Source organism: Centroberyx affinis, unplaced genomic scaffold (genome assembly GCF_046629955.1).
Source record: "Centroberyx affinis isolate AG114_WGS23_722 - 3 ecotype Tasmania unplaced genomic scaffold, CSIRO-AGI_Caff_v1 ptg000621l_1, whole genome shotgun sequence".
Taxonomy (NCBI): domain Eukaryota; kingdom Metazoa; phylum Chordata; class Actinopteri; order Beryciformes; family Berycidae; genus Centroberyx; species Centroberyx affinis.
The window spans coordinates 1-15820 of record NW_027279250.1 but is presented as its reverse complement, the minus strand read 5'-3'; the positions used below and the strand labels follow the sequence as shown (position 1 = coordinate 15820).

Sequence of the window (15820 nt, the reverse complement as noted above, 5' to 3'; positions counted from 1 at the left end):
AATGGGACTCATCACTACTTTATGGAACACAAACACAAGGCAGGAAATCAATGTAATAACAACTTAAGTCAATCCAAGATATTTATCTGCCACGACATCAAGTAATTGCTTCAAATCAAAATAAAAAAATAAGCATATACTGTATATTTCTCAACTTAAAACTAGATAACAATTTGCAAAAATATGCAGATATTTTATAGCGATGATAATCTTATATATGGGGCCGGACATAATTATGATAAAAGAGAAAGGGGTTCCTCATGTCTAGTTGGCTGCCATCTCTATAGCTTTTCCATTAGCCTCCAGTCAGATTTCAGCTACTGAAGACAATTCTGCACAAAATTGAAAAATCCTAAACATGGTCAGCAGGTTATTAACGTTTCCATCCCTGTTTCTATGTACATCTGAGTACGTAATGCAAGTAAATAATAGTTGCAAATGAACTCAGCAGGATAGCATGGCTTTCTAAAGAGAACTGATATTGAAGCTGTGATTCGGCAACGTGCTTTAAACTGTAGTGAGGTGGGTCCAATTTGTAATGTCATTCTCATTCTATTGCAAGGGGGGAAAAAAATAGAATAAAAATCTTTGGGTCACATATACTGTAGATGAGAAAGGAGTGATGATTTGGCACTAACTCTGCATACAATCAAACAGATACTGTTTTCTCGATGTGATGCAATCCCTCCCTGCGGAGAAGAAAAAGAGATGTGGGGAGAGACAGACGCAGAAAAACAGAAGTGTGCTTAGTGAGGGGAAACCTGCGGGGGAACATCGTGGAGCAGAATCAGCAAAATGAAACGTCCAAAGTAAGAGCAGAGGGTGACGACTCATCGAATCATCGTGTACTGTACACACGCAGACGTAAGATACAAAATTAAAACCCATAAAAAAACATGTACAGTTTCAGTGTTCCGTATCTTCTTCAAGTCATCTCGTAATCTTTTGTTGCTTTTTGTCCGCTTATGTGTCGCTTTCAGATTGTAACATGGCCTCTCTCCAGGCCTTGTGTCTTCCAGATTGCCAAATGCATGTCAGTCCTTCCTCTATCTTTGTGCTTATTGATTTTTCTGTGGATTAAAAGTGATTTGGGGAGGACCACAGCATTGTGCGGGAAGCCTTTTCAACTGCCCCGTTCTTCACGACAACCATTTCAGTCTCTTTTGTGAAACGTCTGCGGCCGGAAACGAAGGGATCATCTATGTTACAGAGGAAAATGCAGTAAAAAAAAAAAACAAGATCGGCTGATCTATGCCTTTGTCTGGAGGAGCTGCACAAATACGATCAGGACACAGCAACAAGAACCACATTGTCCATCAGCCATTCTGACAGCTTTATCTGACTGAACTAAACATGTACAGTAAGATCATATCCAGTGTTGAGTCTTTAGAATTGTGCCATTGGAGCTGGAAGCAGCTAGAGAGAGAGAGAGAGAGAGAGAAGAAAAGAAAGGAAGAAAGAAGGAGATTCAGATCTCGTTGATTGTTCGTTCGGAGGGCCGGTACTCCTCCCTGCCTTTGGGAGAGGACAAGTAGAAGGACTGGGTCTTGCGTTTTAAGCGAGCCCGCTTGGTGGCCAGCGACAGGCTGTGCTTGCTGGAGGAGATGATGTCGGAGATGAACTTCTTGCAGTCCACACAGACCTCCATGGTGGCCCAGTCCTCCGTCAGCTCCGGGGGAAGCTCCATCTCGTCGTGAGACTTCAGCGACCCGTGCTTCGAAAACCTAAATGGAGACAGAAGGTAGGTCATCGTAATCTGATTGATTTTGACTGTTGTTACTGTTGTATCCATGCATATGTGTTTCACTCACACTTTTGTTTGTTTGATCTTGTCCTTAGCCTTTTGATACATACAAATAATTGTTTACTGTTCAAATGTGACTTCTTTTATTAATATTTCTACTTGGCTTTCATGCTGTGGCCCATGACAATGTGGTCCTAATTTTTGATTTTATTGTATCCTGGTTTTAAACTTTGTGCATATGTTTTGAATGTATATTTATTGTAGTGGAACCCCAGGAAGAATAGCTGACACCCTTGTGCACAGCCAATAGGAATCCTTATCAATAAACAAACAAATAAACAAACTATCCAAAGTGTGTGGTCATGTGCAACATGGCCCACAGATGACCATGGGCTGATTATTTAAATGTTAGTGAGCAGTACAGTGAAACAAAATTGTATTTGAGTTATCCTGGGTAAGTATTTCCATCTAAAATCTGTCAAACTCTTCAAGAACCCATGTGAATCTTCCAAAACTAGATTGTCAATTAAATCCTGCATCGTATCTTCACAGTATCTCCCTTTTGTCAAAACCAGGCTATAATATACACCCTTGCGAAGTAAAATAATCCAGTGCAGCAGTCTTACTTGGACATGGTCTTCTGAAGGCTGTGGCGCTGGTGGCCACTGGAGGATTTCTCAGGTTTAGCAGCCGCTCCCAAAGCTCCTCCAGCTCCTCCAGCTCCTCCAGCTCCTCCAGCTGATCCACTTCCTCTAGCTCCTCCAGCTCCTCTAGCACCTCCAGCTCCTCTAGCTGCTCCAGCTCCTCCAGCTCCTCCAGCTGATCCACCTCCTCCAGCTCCTCCAGATCCTCCAGCTCCTCGGGACACTCCTGATGTTGCTGCTCTCATAGGGGGGGAAACGGAGGCTCCGCCCGCTCCGGACGGCCCAGCTCCATCGGCTCCAGCCACAGACAGGCCTTTCCCTACGGAGGTCATGGCAGCTATCCTCTCCCTGGGAAGAGTGTTGGTCGAGCCGATGGAGTAGATGGGCAAGCTGGAATAGGGCTTGGAGGGCAGCCGCATCTGTTCGACAGAGATGGTCAAAGATTCAATATGACTGCATTCAGTTTTTATTGGACCTGATATAATCCAATTCAATATGATACGATTTGACTTGGGTTGATGAAAAGTTTAGTCCAGCGTCCCATGACTGCTATAATCCTCCACTGAGGGCTTTTTCACTTCAAAGTAAATGGAGTGCTCTCTAAAGTTGAGACAAGTTAAACTTTTTCAATGACTCCACACAACATGGACTGGATTTTCTGTGAGCTGACCAATCATAACACAGAGGAGGTGGGCTTTCACACTTCCTAAGCAGCTGATTGGCTCCTCTGCCTCCATGCATGCATGTACTAGTGTTGGTTTAGTACTTCTATTTTACCATGGAAACAAAATGTGGCATATCATCAGCTCAACAGATGGAAACAAACATCACATGACCTACTTTTTACTGTGAAAAAAGTGGAATAGTATGAGATACACTGTCTGACTTACCTTTTTACAGCACTGTGAACACACAGGCCTGCAGGGAGAAGCAAGAGAGAGAGAGAGAGAGAGAGAGAGAGAGAGAAATAAAGAGGGAGTGGTGAAGGAGAGAGGTCATTTGTACTGATGATCTGAATAATTGAAAGGAAATATTACACTGATTAGAGCATAATCATCAAAGTTGATTTACCTTTTGCAAAATTGGCAGGTGTAGGACCAGGTGAAAAAGGAAAACCTTTTGGTTCGACAACAGAAGCAAAGCTGCAATAAAAAAAAATTAAGAGTATATTAGACAGAATACTACATATATGCAAACAGCAAATATTTAGAACAATCCCCTGACATCAGTTTGCTTTTTCATTCACTTTCAGAAAGAAGGCATAATATTTGCACCTTTTCTCACAGTGTAGTCTTAAAAGAGAATATGAATGCCATAAGTAATGTCTGGAAAACACCTCCCCATAGCAGGTTATAGTGTACATGACACAGTGTGTGTCATACAACAGGTGCTTACCTTTCCCTTCTTCATAGCATTGTAGATATCTTTGTACTGCTGGAACTTCTCCAGCTCTGCCTTGACCAGCACCTGTCTGATGTGCATCACCTCCTCCACCGTCAGAGACAGGCACTCCACAGGGAAGCAGAACTCCTCCTGCAGGGACGCGCACACACACGCACGCACACACACACACACACACGCATGCACACAAATGCACAATATAGACATACACAGTACTCAAAGGCATTCACGCACAGAACACACAGGCACACATAAACAGACATGCAAATACAGACACACACACACACACACAAACACACACAACAGTGAGTCACCATGACAACACCATATTAAACACACAGGGCTCAGTGTTTATCATTCCATACACAAACAGCCGTCCCACTGCACCTTTCAGAGCTGCCTGTCTGGGTCCAGGCTACATTTGGCCTATAAAAATGTCCCCATTGTTCAGTGAAGAAAACAGCAGCCTGAGAGAGGGACCGCCGTGCGTAAACAACAGGACTGATGGGTAGAGACAATCCTGCAGCATTCCAGGGCCGCAAAGGGGCCTCACTAACCAGACGCTGATTCACTTCCAGGACCAGTCTAACATGGAGTTTTTTGGGTCAGTTCCTGCATTCCCTTACTGTTTTACATATGCAATTTTTCCTTTTTTTAAAGTTGTTTTTAAAAGTAAATATTTTGAATGAAAGGTGTGTAAAATCTAGCTTTTATTTCCATTTAATTTTACAGACTATAGCTGGTGGAAGCGTCTTGCTTTGGTATGTTGCCTTGACTGGGTTGATTGACAGAAGGTGGGTCCTAATGTAACCGCAGAGAATGTCAGCTATTGGTTGAAAAATTTTACAGACGAAAAATCGCTGCTAGTATCTTGCGTCTTCTTCTATAGAAAGTGATATTAGTGTTCTGATGCAACTTTGTAAAACGCGATTGTTGGCTTCTCATTCACAGTGATGGATTACCTTTACTGACCGAATCTGACGTTTCTATGCCATTTGAAATTGAATGGGAGTGAATGAGCCTGAGAGGTATAGCAAAACTGCCTTAATTTATACATGGTGTATGCATGTAAAAACAGTCAGCATTAACATTAATTGGAAAGAAAACAAAAAAAAACCTGGCATGGTCCTTTAAAGGTGCAGGTGAATGGTTTATGTGAAATAATTAGGCCTATGTTTAGGTTTTGCCGCATCCACAGTTCTACTGTATCTGCTGCTGTCAATATAACAGCTTATGCATATAAACATGAGCAGCCTCAAAAACCACAGCTGCTGAGGTATATTGTGGTTTTACAATGCAGCATCCACTACACTGAGGTATTACATTGTACATTCAGTGTGCTTTTGAAATTGTTGGTCTGTTTGTCTGTTGGTAAGGCCTTCCTGTTAGGAGCTTTTTCAACAATCCTAAAGCATAAGTCACTGACTGATTGCCATAGTGTAATGCACTGTAACGCCTGGTGATCTCATGACTCCTGACAGCTACAGTATGCTGCATTGTGACTGAACCAGAGGCAGGGAGGGGAAGGCATCAGCCGACTTTAAAATGAATCATTTTTTTCACTCTTGTAAATTGACTGTAGAAAAGATCCTGAAAAGTCTTTATTATGTGCCCAGACCTGCAGATAAACCACAATATACAGGTCAAAATCAGATATTATATATAAATACATCCCACCACTCAATCATCTCTACTGAGTTACCAAATTCTTTGATTTATTCTAGTACAGATTTAAATGAAATATGGTAACAGCTACCTACTTGATGTTTCTGAGTGTTAAAATGGGTGTTAGCCAAAGCAGAGCCTTTGAAGTGAAAGGAAGGATTATCATTCTGAGGATATGTCACCAGAGAGTCACTGGAAAAGGAGCTTAGTTTGTGCTCTATCTACCATGGCAGCAGCCCTGCTCTAGGTAAATGATCTCTAGCGAAGCAGGAAGCATTAGGATCGATGGACAGCTACAGTTATGACGCCAGTATGGACTGGGGGGAGGCTGGCAAACCTTGGCAGACTCTCTTCCACTGATGTAAATGCCTCTGCACAGAGCAAAAACCGCCCTCACCAGCCCCAACACAAACGCCTCGACGGGGTAGGAGCTCCGCAAGGGGTGGAGAGTGGAGGGAGAGGGGCGGAGGAGGGGGATCCAGGGACGCAACGAGGCTACCGGCCCCACCTGAATGAGAGAAGGTTACGGTGCGTGTGGGAGAGAGGAAGAACAGGCTCTCTGGAGTTCGAGGAGGATGAGACAGACGTGACCGAGTGTCTGTTTTCACTCGCTCCTCATTTGCCTCTCTGTCCAGATCCTGGATGCTCGCCTTATCTGCCTCGCTTTCTCCCTCTCTTTCTCTCTCATTAAATTACTTGGCTGGATCTGTGTGGCCGGCGCTGGGTTAAAACTTTCCCAGGCCATACTGACCTCAGAAAGCCTTAGCCCAGAGAAAGAAGAAAGATGCTGGTGCATTCAATTTGCTCTAATACTGCCACATTATGAGCTTTTATCAAAAAACCAATGCTATTTCCTATTTAAATTGCTACTAATCTTCTATACTCTATTGCCTCTCGCAAAAGCTTAACAACAAAAGCAATATGTCTCAAACTGCCTGTTCAGACAATAATCATCTGACATTATTTGGGACCTGAGCACAATTTTTTCACGGTACATTTCATCAACTAAGGATATAGTGGGGAAAAAATGTCTGACTCACCAGAGACTTGGAACTCTGTTTGGAGGGCGGCTGAAACTGTCGGACGTTGGTCGGGGTTTCCTTCTCGATGGAGTGTCTCCTCTGCTGGGGGGTCTTACGCCTCTCCGGCTGCGGTGTGGAGGAGATGGGCAGGAACATGGGGGGAGCTGGTGTTCACAGAGGGAGGGGAGGCAGAAAAGGACAGAGGAAGAGAGGGGAGGGTGGGGAGGGAGAGGGAGATAGGAGGCAGCTTGGTTCATCGACTGGTTAATTCACGACCCCAAAAATTCTAATCAAAAGTAGCCACAAAAAAAAAGCAGAAGTGGAGAAGCTGTAAGATTAACAATCAATCACTGTCAGTCTATGGTTCAGTGAAGGAGAAGATAGTGCTGGGGAGTGGAAACAGTTCCTGACTCACTTTTCTTCCCCAGTGCAGACTCTGGGGATGTGTCGTCCATCACTGATGTAGCGACACTGGAGCTGCTGGCCGATCTGCGCCCAACAGTCTCATCCTGAATACATGGTATATGCAAAAACATCAGTCATTATTTGTTTTGCACAAGCCAGATGCAATTTCTGAAAACCACACACAACCCAAACACACACAAACACAAAAACTCCTACTGACATCAGAGTCGGAGCTGTCCAGCTCGGCGAGGCTGGGCGCCTTCAGCAGCCGTTTCCTCTGAGGTGCAGACTGAGACCCGGGCGCTCCTATCCTGGGAGAGGCTGATCCGTTGGTCAGAGATAGAGAGCTGGAAGTCCTCCTGCCCATGTTGGGGCTAAATTCATCTGTACAGAGCCACACAAGAGAGGACCGCTCAGACAAAGGGAGGAAAAACACCTGAGATGAATCTCAAACCTATTTTTCCTATGATTCCTTGCATCCTCTCTATTTTTTGGTTCATCTTGATTTCAGTTCCCCAAACAGGGGCAACAGACCCGTTTGAAATCATACCATTGATGGTGTGTTTGAATGGGAGATAAGGTGAGAGGATGCCATGAATCCTGGGATAGGGGACACATGTTTGAGATCCATCCCAAGGTTAAAAGAGGAGGGAAAGGTGAATTAAGTTGGTTTGAAGGGAGGCAAAGGAGCGAGCTGGTGTTACACACAGAGCATGGATGCCTCTTTGATGAAATATTAAGACTCTGAACCCTCAAATCGGATAAGTGGTTTCTCTCCTGTTAGCCTTGACGGTAGCTTCGTCATAGGTCCAATCCCTGAAGGCTGCAGCTAGCTGAACTCACCATGCTGAGAAAATCAAAAAAGCAAACAATTCGAGGCAACCTGGGCCACCTAACAAACAACTTGCCTAATTCCATCTGAGATTTCTGGGAGTGAGAGATGATTAAAGAAGGAAAACAACAGATAGAAGGTGAGGAGAGGGAGGGAGGGAGGAGAGGGAGTGTGAGAAGAGGAGCGAGTGCTGCAAAAGACAGATAAAGAGCTGCAGAGGCCGATAAGATCTGTGGGAGCCTTGAAACCTCTCTCTCTCTCTCTTTCTTTTCATTTTACTCCCTCTCCTATTTGTGGGAAAAAGGGCTAAAGCATCCACATGAGCTCACAGGCTCAACAGGATCTCTGTTTCTCCTGCCGGACTGGAACTAACCGTCTTTCTGCCGCCTTGGATTCCAAAGAAACTCTGTCACCAGGCTCAAGACTTAACTAGGACAACAAACACCCAGCAGTCCTCTTAAGTCAGAGCAAATAGCTTGTTGCCGTCGTGATAGTGCCCCACAGTTAGTCATCATTTTACAAGCTGCCTGTGCGTCTTGCGCGGTCCCTTACATCGTTACTCTGTCAGTTAAGCATTCAGATCATTTCATTACAGGAGATATTAGCGTAAAGCCGGGGAGATAGACAGACAAGGCCTTTGTGGGTTAGGGTGAACAAGGCCCTCCAAACTGCAGCAGCGCTCATACTTTACCTGCACCCGTACGGAACAGATCCTGTGGCATGCTGCGAGTTTTGCCAAAACCTAAAAGGGGACACCTCCTTTATTATGATAGTTAAAGGAAGAATCCAACCTCAGATACTCTTACACTGTTAGACATCATTCATTTTGGATGTCTATTCCAGGAGTTATTTTGTGATGAAGTGTTTACTTTTTTTGGTGTAGCCTACCCACGTTCCTTTCGACCTGCCTTGTGTACTTTTACTTTAGTTAGTGATTTCCTACATTTCCCAGAATCCCGTTCAACAAGCTCTAGAGAAGGGGCATAAACTTTCAATCAAAGGTGGCTGTATGAGTATATAAACAGCTTTAAAGTTTGATCAGTCATCTGTGTGTTATACGTATGATTGCAGTTATACATATAACACAATTACTCAATACAACATGTCTTGTGGCTGCATTGCATTCTGGTCTATTGAGGCTACTGTGGGTGGAGAAATTTGTATTTCTGCCTCTTCTACGATGGATTTTTTCCTGTATGATTGTTGTGCAAAATAGTGATGCTCTTTGATTGAGGGACTGACACCAAAACCTGACATTTACCGTTGATGTTTTAGATTGCTGAAAAATGTCTGCTATCAAACTCTATTGGAAATATCTCGATGCAACATCACATCGTCTACGTTTGCCCAGTTATCCACAGGAATAAGAAAAATACACCAAACAAGATGGGCCCAGAAATGCAAGGTGCGTCACCATCAGCTGTTTTTAAACAGTGTTTTAATGTTTTAGGGTGGATTTTTCCTTGAAGCAGTACTAGTTTTTGATTAAAGCCTTGATGGTGTTATTGGTTATTGTGCTGCAGTAGCCTGGCTCTGTCGGTGAGTATGGGGCATCTATCCATAAAACACAGCTGCAAAGTGGGTACTAAACCGCTCACTCGGTGTGAGCTCAGAGAATGATCGATCACAGAAGTGCACACACACTTACACACACACACGTACACACATACATAAATTATCGGACAGCATGAATGAGTAAGCATGAGGTGATGAAGCTTATGCTGTGATGAGAGACGCTGGCTTCAGTAGGAGGGGAAGTCGAGCACAGCATTATTCTGATTTGCCTGCCTCAACAGTATTCCCTTATCATCTAATTCAAAACTGCCTGATAAAGTTATTCAAATGCATCAAATGCCAAATAGGAGCCACTACTGAACCTTCAGCTCATTATGTAAGACTGTGCAGTTTACTGTGTTTGTCCGGCGTTGTGCAGAGCATGAGGCTGACTGTCCTGCTCCTGTCTGCACACCGATCCATTTGCACCTCTGATTAAATTCTGCAAAGTCACTCTGGCACATGAAAGACCCTTTTGTACGAAGCTGATGATTCTGGAAGAAGCCAAGGTGGTAGTTACGTTCTGGGCCGTTCCTTTTCATTCCTTGATTAGGCGGTTGGCTGCACACTGCTGCCGCGAGTTTCCTTCAGAGTCACATTACAGTGGTAGGTTTGAGAGATGATGCACTTAGCAAAGGTGACACTTTTCTTGAGCTTTCTAAAGACCAGAAACAACAGCCAGGAACAGTTTTTTTTCAGAAGTTATGTAAACTGTGAAAAGCTGTTTTCTTAACACTGAAACAATTATACCATTTGGCAGCATTAGAACACCAAAACAAGTCTTAAGTCCTCTAAAGAGAGATTTGAAGTGAACGCTGTTGAAGCGTTCAGGCAAGAATAATGTCACTTTGTAAGTATTACATAAACTAAGTACCAGCTGTGTGCAATAGCAGAAAAACAAGAAGAAGAAAAGGCATCGTTTGGAGAGTGTGACATTTAGAAACCAAGATATGGAGACAGTATGTAAAACCTGGCTGGATAATCTCCCCTCTTTTAAACCATCACTAGCTATTGATTCAGTATCTGAACACTGGCTCCTCTCCGTAGCACGCTGAGCATTAAAACCCTTAAAATATCCCAAACCGCCTGTGAGGCAATGTGATCCGTTCCAATCAGCCAGAGTTAAATTTAATCTTGGCATTTGGGACGGCCAGATGTTAATGGGAAGTTAGGATTCCCTCTGGTGACAAAAACCAGGGGTCATGAATAAGTTGTATGAATCCTGCCCATGATACTGTATGTACAGTAACTATGCCTCCCTTCAGCTTGGTTACTGACATGTTGCAGAATAAAGATGCAGCATCATTTTTATTCTTCATTAATGACTATATAATTATTTATCAATAAACAGTGTTGGGAGTAACACGTTACTCAGATTACTTTTTTGTGCTCACTAGCTAGCTAACTTAAAGTGTTAGCTTTTTAAATTCTTGTGAACTGTTATTAGTTACTTTTTAATAGTAGAATATCATTACTTTCATTTTCCTTTCATATTGTTTCATTTTTGTTTTGCTAAATTAAAAAAAAGTAGAAAACAGTGAAAATGCCCCAGCATCTCAGACAGACAACAAGCTGCTAACTGAAAAAACAAAAACTAAGTATGCTTGATATAAATGAGATTGGCTTTCTGTTTTAAAAAAGAGTAGTCTTGTACTGCATTTTATGCAAAAGTACTTAAACGAGTTACTTTTAATAAAGAGTAACCTTGTAATGTAATTAGTTACTAGGTTTTTATTGTGGTTGAAAAACATGTGTGTCCATTCTGTTTCTCGGTGTCTCTCATCACTTCCCTCCTATCAGTGTCCTACTGAGCAGACCAGTGTCCAACATCATGATGTTTCACCACCATGGACCACAGCCAACCATCACCAACCACTGAAGCATGACATGAAATGTGCGTATAGTGTGCTGGTGTGTGTGTGTGTGTGTGTGTGCGGGGGGGGGGGGGGGGGGGTGTATTGGGAGGGTAGATGAACAGCCACAACAAGGAGGAAAACAGAAAGAGATAAAAAGCCAGGTAAGCAGGGAGGAGACTTTACCTGACGCATCAAAACTGAAAGACATGCTAAGTGGCCGAATTACTGCAACGAGAAACAGTTATGGCATCGGACAGTTATTGGTTGTAATTAGGAGGTAAATTAAGGCCACAGTTAATACATAAGAGGATGTAATCTGCCTGTATTTGGCAAGAAAAACAGGGGCTATAGCATGCTTAAGGTTTAGTTTCAGATCACTGAAGAATAATAGTTTTTCATCATATGAAATAATACGATTTCAAATAAGCCACAGCCAATGGCAAGAGATTACTGACACTCAGAAAACAGTAGTATTTAGGTTTAGTGTTGTTAGTGTAAATGGAATTGCAGACACTTAGCATTACAAGACTGTTCATGTATAGTTTGCACTATATTGCAAACAATATAGTAAACAAAACAATAACTGACATTAGTTGCAACATAAATGTGAAAAAATTAGGCAGCATTCAAAGTGTTGCTAAAACAGCAAGGAGCAGAGGCACAAATAATAGTGTAGTATAGCATAAACAAAAGTATAACCAAACTGATCAAAGAAACATAGTTCAAAGCTGTGTTATGAAGCTATGTTTCTGTGTTTTTGTATTGTTTTTCATTTTTGTACATGATGCCCAGCAGGCACGAGTGAGCATCATTTATCAGCTAGACTCCATACTTCATCTTAAAAAATACACTCCATTGTGAAGTATGGCTTTGTGTGTGTGAGTGTGCAAGTGTAAGTGTGTGTGTTAGAGAGAGGTAGAGACAGAGACAAAGAGAGAGACAAAAACAGAAAGGACCAGAGAGCCTCCTTACCCAGTCTTCCCCTGCGGATCTGGTCCGGAGACACCGGTCGAAGTTTCCTCTCTGCTTTGATTTCCTCCAGGATGCGCTCGTGGAGCGTGGGCGGAGGCTGAGTCTGCGGCTTCAGCTTACGAGCTGCCACCTACCAGGGGTCGATGATGGGTAACAGATGATATGTAGTGACATGAAGTAATTGGGATACAATAAACAGTGATAACTATTAAAATTACAGTCTGTAAACTGCAGTAAGGGTTTGTTCTACTTTGTGTTCTTTCGATTTTGGAGGTTAAGTAACTGTACAATCAGTAAAATCAGCACAGTGGAACCAATGGATTAGTTAATGATTGCAATTTTTAAATCCTGCCATCTATCCCTATCCCTACACGCAATAACACACAGATAGTTACAGCCACCCAGCCCCTCCCAGCCTGTCTCTTCCTAATAAGACTGTGCTGCTGTAACTCCTGTGGCTGTCAATAATGTTCATCTCATTACTGAGGTTCAGCTCCTTGCTGAGACAGAGCCAGCTAACTGATTCACTACAGCATTTCACTGGATTCACAGTGCAGTGCAACTGGAATGAGAAAAATGTAATAGCTATGACTTATGGAGAGGCCAGATTGGTTTTGTACAGATTTTAACAGAGATTTTTTACACTCATAGGATGGTATCATACAGATACTGCTATTGTCTGCCATTGTGTCCTGCATACTGCAGAATCTCCAACCTATTATATATATATATATGGCTGCATCTGTATGGTAAGGTGATTTGTTACCAGGCAGCAGGCGTTACAATTGCATTTCCATTGATACAGAAAGTAAAGCAGGAAATGCAGGTAGATGAAGCTGTGTTCTACCAGAAAAGTATACTGGTAAAGCAAGAGGCTTCACTCCTGCCTGCTTAAATCATCACCTTAATCCTATTAAGAAGACAAGACCGTTTTTTGGCCGGGCATCAAAATGAGCGTCTCACATTTGATCTGTTTTTCTGTGCAAGGCTTACTTGATGTGGCCAAATAGCATAATATATAAAGTCTTAGTAACCACTGATAGTCTTGTGAGACATAGACATGTCTATTAGTGAAAAACAGATGCTCCTATTTCGCACATGGGTAGTAAGGCTGTTCTGATCTAGCTGACAAGGGTATCCATAGGCTGGAATAATATGTGAACTGTCTTGTTATTTAAGTCCAGGGCCTTTAGCTTCTACTCACAGGGTTGAGAGGCGGTCTGGACCTGATGAACTCCAGGATGACTTCATGAGCGCTCTTCTTTAACCTGGGAGGGATGTCTCCATTCACCTGGAGAGGAAACAACAGGGACAGGGTAAGAACAAAACCTACAGGTTAACATAGATATGAATAATAATAATAATAATAATGATGATAATAATAATACATTTTATTTCTAGAGCGCTTTACATGGTACTCAAAGACACTTTACAGCAAAAAGGTGCTTTAAAGGTAACTTTAAAGCAAATGGTACAAAAGTGATGATAATAAATAAATGACCACAATAAAAATAAATAACATGAGTATCAAGTAGAGAGAAAGAAAACAGTGTTGATGGTTACAAAACATATGCCTAGATTCCCTCGTAACATTGAAATCACTCAGGTAAATCCATCCCACCCAGAAAGGAGATCATCCTTGTTTTAGGGCGATCATTTATTCAATTGGACATGCATATGTTTGACATGGGGAAAGTTGGACAACTGCCTACCAGATTACACAATGAGGTCCAGGAAAGAATATGAATATTGTTGGCTACCTCGTCGAGAACCATAACAGGAACAATCAACAATACTAAATGGCTGCCAGTTCCCATACAACATGTACCGCTGGGAAACAATACAAAACAATCTGTGATATTATTTAACAGACACTATTTCCCCTGGCTGTGTTTTCTGGGTGGAGACTTATGGTGAATTATTGCAGCCCCAAGTGTGACAAAACAAACTGAAATGTCCATACATGCATGGAAAAGTGTGACGATGGCCACATCTGTACATGTGGCACTCTTTTTTATATGAACTGAATCTGCTCACTGACTTACTTCATGCAATCCATCATTGTAAAATTTAAAGGTGGCAACAAATGATTTTGGTGTTTGGGAATCAGCGGCCTGAGACAAATCAGACACTCACCATGACCTTGCGCAGTTTGTAGCGTTTGGACCTGATGTCGTCCATGAGCATTTCATAGGGAGTGAGCTGGAACTCGATGGGCAGAGGGTTGTACTGGCGCTCCTGCACCTTCTTCAGCTTGACTCCGTCCCGCAGGTCCCTCATCACCTGAACCCAGAACCGAGCCTGACAGAGGGAGGAAAGGGCAGCATAGCAAAGAGACCACAACATGGGAGCAGAAAATGCCATGACCCATTGAGTTTGAAGTGGAATTGGTTAGACAATAGTACCTGAGGTCTGACCTCTCCATACACTCAGAAAAAGGAGGGTTCTTCAAGGGTTCTTTGGTTTTGGTAGTGGCTCTATATTGATATAGAGCCGTAAAGTGATGCAAAGAACCCTCTGATTTGTCATAATAAAAAATGTCAAACCAGAACAAAGGACCCAATGTGGTTCTTGAGAAATTTGTTATTTCATACATTCTTTACTGAAGTGAATCCACTCTCCTCTGGTCACCTACCCAGTCAGCATTCTGCAGCTCATTCAGGTCTCTGCCAGGATCGTCTGACGACTCTCCCTCCATCTTCCGGAGGTTCTGGGAGACAGAAACAGAGAGACAGTGAGAAATATAGAAAGGAAATAGGAAAAACAGAGCGGAATATCAAAAAAGAAAGAGGCTAAAATAAAAACAAAAACGCTACAGGATGCATGTTCATGTTACTGGTGTGTCACATGATCACATCCCTCCCAGTATCCTGCAGGAATGCTGTGAGGAAGTCACAGCTGTTGCTCCAGTTCAGACTGTCATTATGTTACTGTAGGGGATCAGGCAGTCAGACAGACACACCCTCCAATCAATTTCTATTCGCTCATCATTGAGGGTTAATGGAAGCTTAAACTGTCTGATGGACCAGGTCTCTAACCAGTTACTGTCATCACAAAAGTACAGTATATTCATGGGTATTTTGTGTGAGTGATTATTAACTGGCTAAATATTTTCCGAGTTCATTCTTTCAGAGCAGGGAATTGAATTGTTTCTAATGCTAACATTTTGATTTAAGTATGCATGGATACTATTATTATTATTATTATTATTAGTAGTAGTAGTAGTAGTAGTAGTAGTAGTAGTAGTAGTATTTTAATGGAGAGTCTTAGTGTCCCATGGTCTAAATGCTGTTTCAGAGGCTTTTCCATCCTGACTAGAATGAAATTCTAGAGGAAACACTGAATACCTTTTTTTGGCATGAACATGGTCAATCTTAAAGACACTGAATATCAGCACAGCCTTGAAATACCTCTAACAATTGAACCCTACAACAGAGTCATTGTTTGAGTCAGAAATAAAAAGAACACAGACCTCGGACCATCTCTGTTTCCAGAGTAGCAGTCAATCAATATTAAGTCCTGTTGCCCCGTCCTGACACAGTGTGACCTCAGGCCATTAGTGTGTGGTAAAACACTGTCAGCCTGGCAGACAGCCACTCTGTGGGAAACACAGACACTGAGCTAACCTGCATTCTTCTGCTCCTGGTTTCAAAGTTCAACTGAGGACAATCTCTGCATCGGTGTGTGTGTGTGTGTGTGTGTGTGTGTGTGTGGGTATGCGTGCA

At 42.6% G+C, this 15820-nt stretch overlaps 1 protein-coding gene across 2 annotated transcripts; it reads right to left on the bottom strand.

Moving 5' to 3' along the window:
• Positions 1 to 1461: 1461 nt before the first annotated feature.
• LOC139643522 (protein spire homolog 1-like) lies at positions 1462 to 15658 on the bottom strand. 2 transcript variants are annotated; one of them, XM_071518683.1, is made up of 14 exons: positions 15568 to 15658; positions 14731 to 14805; positions 14232 to 14396; positions 13300 to 13386; positions 12096 to 12225; positions 8405 to 8455; positions 7102 to 7265; positions 6892 to 6985; positions 6495 to 6640; positions 3784 to 3921; positions 3460 to 3530; positions 3279 to 3306; positions 2371 to 2807; positions 1462 to 1724 (listed from the first exon to the last, which is right to left on the bottom strand). In XM_071518683.1, the coding sequence occupies exons 2-14, from the start codon at positions 14791 to 14793 to the stop codon at positions 1469 to 1471; spliced, it is 1830 nt and encodes a 609-aa protein (XP_071374784.1). In that variant the 5' UTR covers positions 14794 to 14805; positions 15568 to 15658; the 3' UTR covers positions 1462 to 1468. The 2 variants fall into 2 exon arrangements, with proteins under 2 accessions (XP_071374784.1, XP_071374785.1); XM_071518684.1 differs by lacking the exon at positions 8405 to 8455.
• Between the last annotated feature and the right edge of the window lie 162 nt (positions 15659 to 15820).

Excerpts from the sequence above, each read along its gene's own strand:
- LOC139643522 (XM_071518683.1), bottom strand. The coding sequence starts at position 14,793 with ATGGAGGGAGAGTCGTCAGACGATCCTGGCAGAGACCTGAATGAGCTG. Across the intron at positions 14,397-14,730 it reads AGCTGCAGAATGCTGACTGG|GCTCGGTTCTGGGTTCAGGT; the intron begins GTAGGTGACCAG and ends TCCCTCTGTCAG. Across the intron at positions 13,387-14,231 it reads ACAAACTGCGCAAGGTCATG|GTGAATGGAGACATCCCTCC; the intron begins GTGAGTGTCTGA and ends TTTCCTCTCCAG.